This window comes from Oncorhynchus nerka, linkage group LG2 (assembly GCF_034236695.1).
Source record: "Oncorhynchus nerka isolate Pitt River linkage group LG2, Oner_Uvic_2.0, whole genome shotgun sequence".
In the NCBI taxonomy this organism is placed as follows: Eukaryota; Metazoa; Chordata; class Actinopteri; order Salmoniformes; family Salmonidae; genus Oncorhynchus; species Oncorhynchus nerka.
Window position 1 is genome coordinate 59,743,955 of NC_088397.1, and position 15,744 is coordinate 59,759,698.

At 45.0% G+C, this 15,744-nt stretch overlaps 1 protein-coding gene across 1 annotated transcript in view; it reads right to left on the reverse strand.

Moving 5' to 3' along the window:
* LOC115138903 (rho guanine nucleotide exchange factor 10-like protein) overlaps positions 1–15,744 on the reverse strand; it is a 154,630-nt gene that overhangs the window by 73,888 nt on the left and 64,998 nt on the right. The window contains 1 exon segment of the mRNA XM_065000670.1: positions 8,794–8,912. Coding sequence (XP_064856742.1) covers positions 8,794–8,912 — 119 coding nt within the window.

Consider the following 15,744-nt stretch of genomic DNA (forward strand, 5'->3'; position numbering starts at 1 on the left):
CCCTATCCTACAGACCAGGTTCCCAGAACGCGAAGGCAGACGCACTGTCCCGGATGTATGACACAGAGGAGCGGCCCATGGATCCCGCTCCCATACCCCCGGCCTCTTGCCTGGTGGCACCAGTAGTGTGGGATCTGGATGTGGATATCGAGCGGGCGTTACGTACAGAGCCCATTCCCCTCCAATGTCCAGCAGAGCGTCTGTATGTTCCGTCTGGTGTCCCCGACCGTTTGATCTATTGGGCCCATATGTCACCCTCCTCTGGTCATCTGGGCATCGGTCGGACAATGCGCTGTCTTAGTGTGAAGTACTGGTGGTCCACTTTAGCTAAGGACATGTCTCCTCCTGCTCGGAGTAGGGTTTATGGGTTTATCTCTCCTCCTGCTCGGTGTGCGCCCAGTGCAAGGCCCCTAGGCACTTGCCCAGAGGGAAGTTAGAACCCATACCCGTTCCACAACGGCCGTGGTCGCACCTGTCGGTGGATTTCCTAACGGATCTTCCTCCATCACAGGGTAACACCACGATCCTGGTCGTTGTGGAATGGTTTTCTAAGTCCTGTCGTCTCCTCCCTCTGCCCGGTCTCCCTACGGCCCTACAGACTGCGGTGGCCAGGTTTACACACGTCTCCTGGCACTACGGGGAGCCTGAGGACAGAGTATCTGATCGAGGTCCCCAGTTCACTTCAAGGGTCTGGAGGGCATTCATGGAGCGTCTGGGGGTCTTGGTCAGCCTTACCTCGGTTTTCACCCCGAGTAATGGGCAGGTGGAGAGAGTGAACCAGGATGTGGGTGGGTTTTTACGGTCCTATTGCCAGGACCAGCCGGGGAAGTGGGCGGCGTTCATGCCCTGGGCAAAGATGGCCCAGAACTCGCTCCACCACTCCTCCACTAACCTCTTCCCCTTCCAGTGCGTACTGGGGTACCAACCGGTCCTGGCGCCTTGGCATCAGAGCCAGATCGAGGCTCCTGCGGTGGATGACTGGTTTAGGCGCGCTGAGGAGACATGGGACGCTGCTCATGTGCACCTTCAGCGGGCCGTGAGGCGCCAGAAAACCTGCGCAGATCGCCACCACAGTGAGGTCCCAGTGTTCGCACCTGGGGACCGGGTCTGGCTCTCGACCCGAAACCTGCCCCTCTGCCTGCCCTGCCGGAAGCTGGGCCCGCGGAGTCCTGAGGAGACTGAACGAGGTATGTTACAGGTTACAGCTTCCCCCCGATTATCGAATTAACCCCTCGTTCCATATGTCTCTCCTCAGGCCGTGGGTGGCTGGTCCACTCCAGGAGTCTGAGGTGCGGGAGGTTCCTCCACCCCCTCTGGACATCGAAGGGGCCCCGGAGTATGCAGTCCGATCCATACTGGATTCGAGGCTTGGGCGAGGGGCCTTCAGTACCTCGTGGAGTGGGAGGGGTATGGTCCGGAGGAGAGATGCTGGGTGCCGGTGGAGGACGTGTTAGACCCATCGATGCTGCGGGAGTTTACACAGTCTCCATCCGGCTCGCCCTGCTCCTCGCCCTCAGGGGCCGAGGCCGGTGTCGGCGCGCTGCTGGAGCCACGCGTCAGGGGGGGGTACTGTCATGACTTCCACAGAGGTCGGTCCCTCTCCTTGTACGGGCGGCGTTCGGTGGTCGACGTCACCGGTCTTTTAGCCATCGCTGATCCATCTTTCATTTTCCGTTGGATTTGTCTTTATTTTCTACACACCTGGTTTTCATTATCCAATTACATGTTCATGTATTTAACCCTCTGTTTCCCCCATGTTTGTTGTGCGTGATTATTTCTATGTTCAGTACGGTTCATGATGGCTTGTTTTTCGACAGCAGAAGTTGAATGTAAACTCTGAAACATTGTCCCCCAGGGAGCTACTATACAAATCATATCAAATTGTATTTGTCACATGCACCAAATACAACAGGTAGACATTACATTGAAATGCTTACTTACAAGCCCTTAATCAACAATGCTTTAAGTCAAGAAACAAAATACAAATAAGTGTTTAGGAAAAAATAGATGAGTAAAAATGAATTAACAAATAATTAAACAGCAGCAGTAAAATAATAAGCAAGGCTATATAATCAGTAGCAGAGAGAACAGTCTATGACTAGGGTGGCTGGAGTCTTTTTAGGGCCTCATTCTGACACTGCCTGATATAGAGGTCCTGGATGGCAGGACGCTTGGCCCCAGTGATGTACTGGGCCGTACACACTACCCACTGTAGTGCTTTGCGGTCGGAGGCGGAGCAGTTGACATACCAGGCAGTGATTCAACCAGTCATGCTCTCAATGGTGCAGCTGTAGAACATTTTGAGGATCTGAGGACCTAGGCCAAATCTTTTCACTCCTGAGAAGGAATAGGCTTTGTCGTACCCTCTTCACGACTGTCTTGGTGTGTTTGGACCATGATAGTTTGTTGGTGATGTGGACACCAAGGAACTTGAAGCTCTCAACCTGTTCCACTGCAACACCGTCAATGAGAATGGGGGCGTGCTCGGTCACTCTTTTCCTGTAGTCCACAGTCATCTCCTTTGTCTTGATCACGTTGAGGGAGAGGTTGTTGTCCTGGCACCACACGACCATCGGCAAAATTGATGATGGTGTTGGAGGCATGCCTGGCCATGCAGTTATGAATGAACAGGGAGTATGAGGGGACTGAGCATGCACCCCTGAGGAGCCCCCGAAATGAGGATCAGCGTGGCAGATGTATTGTTCCCTACCCTTACCAGGATCCAGTTGCAGAGGGAGGTGTTTAATCCCAGGGTCCACAGCTTAGTGATAAGCTTTGAGGGCACTATGGTGTTGAACGCTGAGCTGTAGTCAATGAATAGCATTCTCACATAGGTGTTCCTTTTGTCCCGGTGGGAAAGGGCAGTGTTGAGTGCAATAGAGATTGCATCATCTGTGGATCTGTTGGGGGGGGTATGCAAATTGGGGTGGGTCTAGGATTTATGGGATAACGGTGTTGATGTGAGCCATGCCCAGCCTTTCAAAGCACTTCATGGCTACAGACATGAGTGCTCCGGGTCGGTGGTCATTTAGGCAGGTTACCTTAGTGTTTTTGGGCACAGGGACTATGGTGGTCTGCTTGAAAAATGTTGGCATTACAGACTCAGACGGGGAGAGGTTGAAAATGTCAGTGAGAAACTTACCAGTTGGTCAGCGCATGCTCGGAGTACACATCCTAGTAATCCGTCTTACTCACATCGGCTACGGAGAGCGTGATCACACAGGCGTCCGGAACAGCTGGTGCTCTCATGCATGTTTCAGTTTTACTTGCCTCGAAGCGAGCATAGAAGTAATTCAGCTCATCTGGTAGGTTAGTGTCACTGGGCAGCTCGTTGCTGTTTTTCCCTTTGTGGTCTGTAATAGTTTGCAAGCCCTGCCACATCTGAGGAGCATCAGAGCCGGTGTAGTATGATTAAATCTTAGTCCTGTATTGATGCTTTGCCTGTTTGATGGTTCGTCGGAGGGCATAGTGGGATTTATTATAAGCTTCCAGATTAGAGTCCTGCTCCTTGAAAGTGGCAGCTCTACCCTTTAGCTCAGTGCAGATGTTGCCTGTAATCCATGGCTTCTGGTTGGGATATGTACGTACTCTCACTGTAGGGACGATATCATCGATGCACTTATTGATGAAGCCAGTGACTGATGTGGTGTACTCCTCAATGCCATCGGAAGAATCCCGGAACATATTCCAGTCTGTGGTAGCAAAACAGTCCTGTAGCTTAGCATTTGCTTCATCTGACCACTTTCTTATTGACCGAGACACTAGTGCTTCCTGCTTTAGTTTTGCTTGTAAGCAACAATCAGGAGGATAGAATTATGGTCAGATTTGCCAGATGGAGGGCGATGGAGAGCTTTGCATACGTCTCTGTGTGTGGAGTAAAGGTGGTCTAGTTTTTTTTTTCCTCTGGTTGCACATTTAACATACTGATAGAAATGAGGTAAAACTGATTTGAATTTCCTTGCATTAAAGCTCCCGGCCACTAGGAGCGCCGCCTCTGGATGAGCGTTTTCCTGTTGCTTATGGCCGTATACAGCTCATTGAGTGCGGTCTTAGTGCCAGCATCAGTCTGCGGTGGTATATAGACAGCTACAAAAATATAGATGTAAACTCTCTTTGTAAATAGTGTGGTCTACAGCTTATCATGATATACTCTACCTCAGGTGAGCAAAACCCCGAGACTTACTTAGATTTCCTGCACCAGCTGTTGTTTAAAAATATGCATAGGCTGCCACCCCTTGTCTTACTAAAGGCCACTGTTCTATCATGATGAAAAAGCTTCAAACCCGGCCAGGTGTATGAAGGATCAACAGATCCTACATATAACTCTTTTGTTGCTGAGAATTTTCCTATACAGCAGGAAATGCATACCTTGTAGTGTATTGAAGGTTTAAAAGGCTTCTTAAGTTTGTAATTTCCACTTTAAAATGTATCAACCCCCACAAAAAATTTCCATTAATTATAATCCACGTAATAATTCATATTTCCTGTAGAAAACTTGCTCAAATTAAGATCCTACATCTGTATGATCATCATCATTGAATCTGCTCCATTAGCCTGGCCTTGGAGCATCTGAGTGGGACATACGCTACATGGGATGGAAATAGACGGCCTTGGGAACACAGCAGACCACTTCCCTGTGACATTCACGGTGAAGAAAGGAGGAAAGTGGAGTGGTGAAGCTGGACCCTAGCTGGGGGATTCAAGTTGAGCACCACAGACAAGCCAACTAAAACCCGTTTAACACCCAGCAGAGTTAGACATAGGCAACAGCCTACAGCCACTTCCCTGGACAACATTAACACTCACTTTCACCCCTCTGTATTAGTTTTATGAACAACAGGTTCACATGTGGTTGGTGAGGTGGGCAATGGGGTAGGGGTATGGTGTTCTTATAATACAATACATTCTACAAAGACCTCATTTCAACATACAGTAGAGCTTAAAGTTGGAGGCATTGCATGGTTAATATATTCTAATTAGTTCCAAGAACAACAAAGGGCTACAGGATGCTCTGCATTAACAATGACAGCCATTGCTTATGTGCCTCAGAAGTGGGTCAAACCATGCCTGGTAGAATAGGTCGTGTGCACGTGTGTCAGTCAGTCCCTACTGATCTCACTCAACAGAGACTGTGATAAGGGTTTTCTCCGGTGCCTAACGACTTTGCCCAGTAGTCCTCTCCACATCCCAGCAAGCAGAGCAGAGCAGTGTTCAGAGTACAGAGCGCACAGCAGCGATCAGTGGGCTGAGCTCCCTCAGGTGACCCATACTCTGCTCACATGTTGTTCATGCTACGCTGCTTTAGAACTTTATTTTTCTTTCGTAACGACTCTGGCCCCTTCGGCCACATCTCTTTCAATCGGGACGTCTTTTTTTTTTTCTCACCCTCAATCAAGTCAGACTGCCAAGTGAGGCTGCCAAAGCGGGGGAAAGAGATGTTGGGAGCTTTGGCACAGAGAGGCGTGTGCTTCCCAGTCGTAGTGCAAAGGCAGAACTGCAGAGAGAGGAAGGGAAAAAGGAGAGAGCCAGAAGAAGTGAGAGGGAGAAAGAAAGAATGAGAGAAAGACAGGGAAAGAGAGAGGAAGATATAGAAAAAGAGAGGAGGGGGGGCTGCTGTTGAGTTAAGCCCCTAATCACAGGTTGTTCTGCATGAAAGACTTAAAACACATTCAGCTCGCCTCTCCCAGCCCCTTGTTCCCACATCCTCGACATCAACAACTAATGTGCACACAAAAACATTAATTTCAGAAACTCACCCACACAGTCACATACTGTCATGCAAGCACAAACACAAAAACAAAGCTGTCTCTTATCCCAAGGAAATATTTCGGTATCAGGCAATTTCATGGTCAGCTCATATTAATGACAGATATGCCCTTCTATTGGCATGCTCAGGTGCTTCATTTGTTAGTGTCAGAAATAGAGAATGTGGGCAAATCCTGAAGCAAAGTGGTACTTCTGGCTCCAAGTCCATGAATTGCCTTGGCTCACTCACTCAGCAGGTGTACCAGATATTAGTTGAAGAATCCAGAAGCTCCATGCGATCCTCTGGGAGTGTTCCAAAAACCACAGTAATTGAGAGGTATGTTTGTCTCCTCTAGACTCAACTTTTCCAGCTGCCGAGGACCTCCCTTGCTCCGTTGCCCACATAGTTTCCAGACAGACTATTGGGTTGTGTGTGGGATCTTAATCTAATGTCGGAACATTGATTTATGCTTGGGTGTCCCACGACCATTAAGGTAACTGCCTGATCACTTTATAACATCCTCCTCTGGTGGTAATTTGGAATCCCCCACCCACCTTGCGATGCAAGCCCCATAACCGCATTATAGCTAAAAATGTAGTCTGAATATCATCTTCCAGCCACTGCAAATTGATTTTATAACTCTTTGACGGAGTCCTGAAACCCTTTTAGTCTGTCTCTCACCTGAGTTTGCCATTTGATCTATGAGAGGCTCCCAACTCTTCACAGGCTCTATCGATCGCCACTTTCTAGCCAGCTTTGCTGTGGAAGGTACAGTGTCACCTTGTAATTCTAAGACTCCATGGTTGTGTCTAGAGTTGGCAGTTAATAAAGTTTTGGAATTGTAATCATGAAGTTTTCATCATAGAATTCCGAACACATCATGCATTTACATTTAAATGTGTCCACATTGTTTCCGGCTTCCCTTTTCCTACGCTATATGCAAATGCAAGTATGAATTCTGAAAATGTGGAATAGGCAAATATGTTAATAACATAACAACAACTTGATGGCAGTAGCTAACTACTATAGCTACGTAGCCTGCTAACTTCTGTAACTAGCCAGAAAGCTAGGAAGCAAAGCGAAGTGCTGATGACGTCACCAACTGTACGCACTTTCGGTAGCCTTATTGTGTCCAGACTGAGGGAAAATCCGCACACAATGCACCTCCATTTACAGTTGAAGTCGGAAGTTTACATACAACTTAGCCAAAAACATTTCAACAATTTCCCTGTCTTAGGTCAGTTAGGATCACCACTTTATTTTAAGAATGTGAAAAGTCAGAATAATAGTAGAGAGAATTATTTATTTCAGCTTTTATTTCTTCATCACTTTCCCAGTGGGTCAGAAGCTTACACACACTCAATTAGTATCTGATTGGCATTGCCTTTAAATTGTTTAACTTGGGTCAAACGTTTCAGCTAGCCTTCCACAAGCTTCCCATAATAAGTTGGGTGAATTTTGGCCTATTCCTCCTGACAGAGCTGGTGTAACTGAGTCAGGTTTGTAGGCCTCCTTGCTCGCACACACTTTTCAGGTCTGCCCACAAATGTTCTATAGGATTGACATCAGGGCTTTGTGATTGGCACTCCAATACCTTGAAGTTGTTGTCCTTAAGCCATTTTGCTACAACTTTGGAAGTATGCTTGGGGTCATTGTTCATTTGGAAGAACCATTTGGGACCAAGCTTTGTGTTGCTTCAATATATGCACGTAATTTTCCTCCCTCATGATGTCATCTATTTTGTGAAAGGCACCAGTACCTCCTGCAGCAAAGCACCCCCACAACATGATGCTGTTCTTCAGCTTGCAAGCCTCCCCCTTTTTCCTCCAAACATAGCGATGGTCATTATGACCAAACGGTTCAATTTTTTTCAGACCAGAGGACATTTCTCCAAAAAGAACGATCTTTGTCCGCATTGCACACCGTAGTCTGGCTTGGTTATGGCGGTTTGGAGCAGTGGCTTCTTCCTTGCTGAGCGGCCTTTCAGCTTATGTCGATATAGGACTTGTTTTACTGTGGATATAGATACTTTTGTACCGGTTTCCTCCAGCATCTTCACAAGGTCATTTGCTGTTGTTCTGGGATTGATTTGCAGTTTTCACCCCAAAGTACGTTCATTTCTATGAGACAGAACTTGTCTCCTTCCTGAGCGGTATGACGGCTGCACGGTCCCATGGTGTTTATACTTGCGTACCATTGTTTGTACAGATGAACGTGGTACCTTCAGGCATTTGTAAATTGTACAGATGAACCAGACTGGAGGTCTACAATTTTTCTTCTGAGGTCTTGGCTGATTTCTTTTGATTTTCCATTGATGTCAAGCAAAGAGGCACTGAGTTTGAAGGTAGGACTTGAAAAACATCCACACGTAGACCTCCAACTGACAATTATCCTATCGGAAGTTTCTAAAGCCATGACATAATTTTCCAAGCTGTTTAAATGCACAGTCAACTTAGTGTATGTAAACTTCTGACCCAGTGAAACTGTGATACAGTGAATTAAAAGTGAAATAATCTGTTTGTAAACAATTGTTGAAAAATTAGTTGTGTCATGCACAAAATAGATCTCCTAACCGACCTGCCAAAACAATAGTTTGTTAACAGGAAATTTGTGGAGTGGTTGAAAAATGAGTTTTAATGACTCCAACCTGAGTGTATGTGAACTTCCAACTTCAACTGTAGACCTGTCTTTTCAATGCAATCTTAATATTTTGATAGCCTAGGACCATTGTAGTGAATTCATCCTGAGACAGGGTATTTTTATTTCCTGGGCCAAAGCAAGTACTCTTTGATTACCTTCAATGGGAAATTACTGCGCTTAACTGCACTGTAATATAGCTGAGTAGACATAATATTATGCTCCTCATTCACTGTTTGTTGCTGCATCCTGATTATTGATTGCGTGGTGATGTCGATAGGGGGCAGCCATTCTGTTTAGCCCTACAGTGTGTCTGAGAAACAATTCTAAAAACTATCGAAGAACACACACTACTCTGTTTAACTAGAAGACTTGAGTCGTACAAAGAGGCGTTTTAACCTGGAACTCACCTTCCTGTCCGAGGATTTGGTGGTAAAGACAGGCACACGGCAGGCCAGTAAAGGCCAAAATGGTGACATGGTCTTCCCTTCATCCTCTGCACAAAACCATCCTGGTGTGTTCTCCTCTCCTAGAAGAAAAGACCATATGTTTTAATTCCACTCAATCATATTTCGTAATGGCATATACCTTGTAACTGTATTTGTACTTACTGCAGTTGAGCCTTCCAAGTGGACCCACTTCAAATAAGCACTCACAAGAAATATGAAATACTTGACTGAACAGTGGACACGGGTCTATTTTCTTGTTTCCAAAACAAAGTGTAACCCGATGAATTGGCTTCAGGTATGTAATATGAATAGGATAATTAGAATTGTGCGTGTGTGTAATCAGTCAGAGCCAGGGGAGATGGGACCAGGTACAGCCCACTCCCAGAAGCTCTATGCTAGGCCAACACTGATTAAGGCACTGGTGATGATCCTTTGTTAAAGAGAAAATAACAGCAAGTATCTGCCCCAGCAGGAGAAAGGCAACCGCTGGTTAATAAAGAATTTGGCTGGCGCATGACATCTGAATACCTCGAAGCCACTACAACAGGTGCACCTGCTCGCCAGACACAACACAGATCTGCCAAAATACCTCCATTAAGTAATTTCGTAACTGTCAATTGCAACTAACTAAAAGGCAATTGTGTGTGCAATCAAACAGCTTGTTTTAATTTACTCCCTGTGTCTTGTGCATAACTGCATATATCAATATGCAATAAGCCACAGAAATACAGAGTTGCTGTTTCCAAAGCAACATCACATCACAACATCACAGTGTATCCTAAACACCTCATTTGGTTTGAGATGTGCGACCAGTTAATTTGACAGCGGCGGTTGTTTTTGCTATTTGGCTGTTGCGGTGCAGGTAGGAATACAGGAGACTTAAGGGCCAATTAGTTGAGTTCTGTCTCCCCAACTCATAACATTTCAGATGGGCTTCCCTTAGAAGGACTGGTACACAAAAAGAGGGAGTCAATTTGCAGGTGATACAGTACCTCAAGATGTCGCACTGCTTTTAAACCCTTATTCTCACATTTCCAAAGATAAATATGTACTGGAGACACGTACATTCACCACCTCTTAACTCTGCATAGCTTCATGTTTACAAGCCTCAGTACAGTACTGAATAACTGTTCATGATGATACAAATTTATAACCTCATTGAGATTGATGACCTTCAAAATATGAATCCATTCAGTGATGTTTGGAGAGAGTGTAACGTCGGGTGAGTGAAATGAGTGAGGAGTCAGATGCAGAGAGCGAAATGAACGGGAAAACGCTTTAATGTCCTTCAAATCGTAACAGGTCCAAAACATGGGTGAATGCCCAAAGCACTGGCGCTAAACCAACCCAAAACCTAGACACACACTGGACAGCGAAAAACCCAAAACCAAAACATCACCAAACGTAACAACACACAAGCCCGCACAAACACCAGCGGGCAAAACGACCTTAAATAACACCCATCCCAAAACCCCAACAAGGAACAGGTGAAAACAATTAGACAAAAACAAACGAAAAGGAAAAAGGGATCGGTGGCAGCTAATAGACCGGCGACGACGACTGCCGAGCGCCACCTTCGGTGATATTCGTGACAGAGAGTGAGAGGACAGGGTCAAGGTCAAAGCCCCTTCTGTTGAGAGGCTTTCATATCTGATACTCATTTCATATGTTAACTTATTCCATATTTCTCTGAACCAGTGTGAATAGGAACAATGAAACCTTGTGTGTCTTAGAATGATAGAGTTGAGATGTCTTTTGACAACAATGCTGAGAAAAAAAAGAGAAAAGTCCAGGCTTTCTTATGAGCCAGAAGAAAAAACATAACTGTATTGCTCAAATCCACCAGTCTAAATCCCTGAGGGGTGGTATTTATCAAATCAGAGGAGCAGGCTCAGACAGATCATCAACTAATTAATCAATAATGATGAAGTTGGGCTATTTAGTGTTTGGGTTGCAATCATGTATAAAGTATTCATACCTGCAAGGTATGATCTCCCTCTGAGATGATCTCTGAGCCTTTCTCAGATAGAGCTCTTCCCAGGGAGGATCAGGGCTATGAGGGTCATTTATTAAAAGGCTGTAATTGAAGGCCGTTTGCCCGAAGCTGGTCCGCGTGGGTCAGAGGGTCCACTGATTTCCTTTGCACCTTTGTGCTCAGCACCTTTCTTCAGCTAATCATTCAATGAGCATAAACAACACTCCACTACTGTATGTTTGGCAACCAAGTGATTGTTGGTTCAGATAAGGTATTGGTCCTGCTGATTTTATTTGTTGTGGAGGGTGATATTAAATACCTGAGTACGTCCAAGACTGTGTTACCCATTCTGATTTCCTTAAGTACTGTGTGCATGGAGGGAGGGAGGAGAAAAACAAAATACAGGCATTGTGAAAACACACCCTGCCATTCAGTTTTTCCTGTCTATTAACGATGACAAGTAAAGGTGCCTGTCCCTCGGAACAAACAGTAAACACACAACCAGTCTAATGTAGGCCTTAATGAGAGAAAGACACAGTCACTTCACACACACACTCACAAGCACACATGGGCATGTGCATACACACACACACGGACAAAGTCACTAATGAATCAGCGATAATACATTCTATTCACAAAAGACCCTCTATTTTTTTATTTATCCGTTATTTTACCAGGTAAGTTGACTGAGAACACGTTCTCATTTGCAGCAATGACCTGGGGAATAGTTACAGGGGAGAGGAGGGGGATGAATGAGCCAAATGTAAACTGGGGATTATTAGGTGACCTTGATGGTTTGAGGGCCAGATTGGGAATTTAGCCAGGACACCGGGGTTAACATCCCTACTCTTACAATAAGTGCCATGGGATCTTTAATGACCTCAGAGTCAGGACACCCGTTTAACGTCCCATCCGAAAGACAGCACCCTACACAGGGCAGTGTCCCCAATCACTGCCCGGGGGCAGTTTCCCCAATCACTGCCCTGGGGCATTGGGATATATTTTTTTTAGACCAGAGGAAAGAGTGCCTTTTACTGGCCCTCCAACACTTCTGGTCTCCCATCCAGGAACTGACCAGGACCAACCCTGCTTAGCTTCAGAAGCAAGCCAACAGTGGTACGCAGGGTGGTATGCTGCTGGCATATGTCACTTACGTGAGGAGAGACTGACCAAGGTGCAGCGGATGTTGAGTTCCACATATTTATTGTAAAGTGAAACTTAGCAAAACAAAACAATAAATCAAATAAACTAACAACGAAACGTGACTACGAGGTGCACTTGCACAAAACACAAAATAATATCCCACAAACACAAGTGGGAAAAATGCTACCTAAATATGATCCCCAATTAGAGACAACGATTACCAGTTGCCTCTAATTGGGAATCATACAAATCACCAACATAGAAAATAAACTAGAACACCACATAGAAATAATAAACTAGAATACCCCCCCAGTCACGCCCTGACCTACTACACCATAGAGAAACAAGGGCTCTCTATGGTCAAGGCGTGACACTCTAACCCTTTCAGATAGAGCAGAAAGCCAGAGCTCCACAGCCAAATATCTCTGTCCCTCCCTCCCTCTCTCCAACTGCCATTATTCTGCTTAATGTTGTGTTGTAAACTGAAGCATCATGGTGAAAGATAAACAAACAACGTGTCTCATCAGGTCTGAATGAAAGAGGGAGGAAAGAGAGAGGGGAGCTCGGCCTAGCCACAGTACAGCACTGGTCAGTACACCACTGCCAAATGTGGAAAAAAAACTAGAAAATATCAGTTGTGACAGATTACACACCATCACATAAAATTGCTGTCAGGCGCTGTGTTTGGATGTCAACCACTCAAAAATACAACCTTAGAACCAATTCACTAAGGATGAATACCCTGGAGGTAAAACAGTCATTCACTCCAGTCTTGAATGCAGCTGTGGGGCTGCTTCTCTATACCATCTTGTTGCCTCATATACAACTAAACAAAAAACAATCCTATAATATGACTTCTATTTCCTGGTTACTCAAACTGCCTAGCTACCCAAACTAACGTTTCTTCTCCACGATGAGTCTGGATATGCCTCTCACCTACGATTTCTAGAAAGTAAACACATTCTTGGTCCCAGAAACCGATGGGTTCGGCCAGAGCCAGCCTACATGATGACATTATCAACTTTGATACTTTGATTGGTTAGATGTGTTAGATGCAATCCAATCACTGATGAATTTTTTTTTTACAACGCCCCTCATTTTGAAGTCACACAACAACTTACAGGATGGCAGATTCAGACTGAATGTACAGTACCAGTCAAAAGTTTAGACACACCTACTCATTCAAGGGTTTTTCTTAATTTTTACTATTTTATACATTGTAGAATAATAGTCAAGACATCAAAACTATTAAATAACACATGGAATCATGTAGTAACCAAAAAAGTGTTAGTATCATAGTATATTTTATATTTGAGATTCTTCAAAGTAGCCACCCTTTGCCTTGATAACAACTTTGCACACTCTTGCATTCTCTCAACCAGTTTCATGATGTTGTCACCTGGAATGCATTTCAATTAACATGTGTGCCTTCTTAAAAGTTCATTTGTGGAATTCCTTTTTAATGCATTTGAGCCAATCAGTTGACACAAGGTAGGGGTGGTATACAGAAGATAGCCCTATTTGGTAAAAGTTAATTCTGCTGCAGAAGTTCATTAGAAATGGCAGCCCAAATAAATGCTTCACAGAGTTCAAGTAACAGACACATCTCAACATCAACTGTTCAGAGGAGACTGCGTGAATCAGGCCTTCATGGTTGAAATGCTGCAAATAAACCACTACTAAAGGACACCATTAAGAAGAGAGACTTGCTGGGGCCAAGAAACACCAGCAAATCAAATCAAATGTATTTGTCACATACACATGGTTAGCAGATGTTAATGCGAGTGTAGTGAAATGCTTCTAGTTCCGACAATGCAGTAATAACCAACGAGTAATCTAACCTAATAATTACAAAACTACTACCTTATACACACAAGTGTAAAGGGATAAAGAATATGTAAATAAAGATATATGAATGAGTGATGGTGCAGAACGGCATAGGCAAGATGCAGTAGATGTTATCGAGTACAGTATATACATATGAGATGAGTAATGTAGGGTATGTAAACAAAGTGGCATAGTTTAAAGTGGCTAGTTATACATGTATTACATAAAGATGCAGTAGATGATATAGGGTACAGTATATACATATACATATGAGATGAGTAATGTAGGGTATGTAAACATTATATTAAGTAGCATTGTTTAAAGTGGCTAGTGATATATTTTCCATCAATTTCCATCAATTCCCATTATTAAAGTGGCTGTAGTTGAGTCAGTGTGTTGGCAGCAGCCACTCAATGTTAGTGGCGGCTGTTTAACAGTCTGATGGCCTTGAGATAGAAGCTGTTTTTCAGTCTCTCGGTCCCTGCATTGATGCACCTGTACTGACCTCGCCTTCTGGATGATAGCGGGGTGAACAGGCAGTGGCTTGGGTGGTTGTTGTCCTTGATGATCTTTATGGCCTTCCTGTGACATCGGGTGGTGTAGGTGTCCTGGAGGGCAGGTAGTTTGCCCCTGGTGATGCGTTGTGCAGACTTCACTACCCTCTGGAGAGCCTTACGGTTGTGGGCGGAGCAGTTGCCGTACCAGGCGGTGATACAGCCCGACAGGATGCTCTCGATTGCGCATCTGTAGAAGTTTGTGAGTGCTTTTGTTGACAAGCCGAATTTCTTCAGCCTCCTGAGGTTGATGAGGCGATGGACATTAGACCGGTGGAAATCTGTCCTTTGGTCTGATGAGTCCAAATTTGAGATATTTGGTTCTAACCATCAATTCCATCCAAGTTCTAATCCATTCAATAATTGAATAGCGCCTCCCAGGTGGTGCAGTGGTCTATGGTACTGCATCGCAGTGCTAGCTGTGCCACCAGAGACTCTGTGTCCGCGCCCAGGCTCTGTCGCAGCCGGCCGCGACCGGGAGGTCCATGGGGCGATGCACAATTGGCCTAGCATCGTCCGGGTTAGGGAGGGTTTGGCAGGTAGGGATATCCTTGTCTCATCGCGCACTAGCGACTCCTGTGGCGGGCCGGGCGCAGTGCGCGCTAACCAGGTGGCCAGGTGCACGGTGTTTCCTCTGACACATTGGTGCGGCTGGCTTCCGGCTGGGATGCGCGCTGTGTTCAGAAGCAGTGCGGCTTGGTTGGGTTGTGTTTCGGAGGACGCATGGCTTTCGACCTTCGTCTCTCCCGAGCCCGTACGGGAGTTGTAGCGATGAGACAAGATAGTAACTACTAACAATTGGATACCACGAAAAGGGGGTACAAAATAAATAATAAATTGATGTGATTGATGTCAACATGGAAAGGTGCATTCAAGCCATTCCACATAGAGGTTTAGTTTCTCCGGTTGTGAAGTTTTATTCAAATCAGGCTTGTGTTTCAAGCCTTTTGCCGATGATGATTTAATTTGCAGAGTGCAGCGGTCTATCAACCCTATGATACAAAGTTAAAGACTAATTAAATATTCCAGCGCAATTGATATTTCCTAGGGATCAATGCAAGAGTGGGATTTGTTAATTAAATCCCTGATAATGTATTACTCATCATAAACATTTCCCACTGTTTGAGCACAGTGAGATGTTGAGATAATCTTTGCGGTCTGACAGATTAATTTCTGGGTGCAGAAATTCTAAAGCTGAGCAGCATACAGTGGAGCATGTGGCAAATGCTTTATTGTTTGTATTTGACTCATCATCATTAGGTATCTTTCCATCTTTCTTATCCAATGCGGAATAATTACAACAAAAAACATATAGAAATTGATGCTGCTTGAGCAAGGCAAATAAACGTGCAGTTGCCATAACAACCATAATACATAACGTGAGCCCTGAAGGAGATACATTGAATGACACCA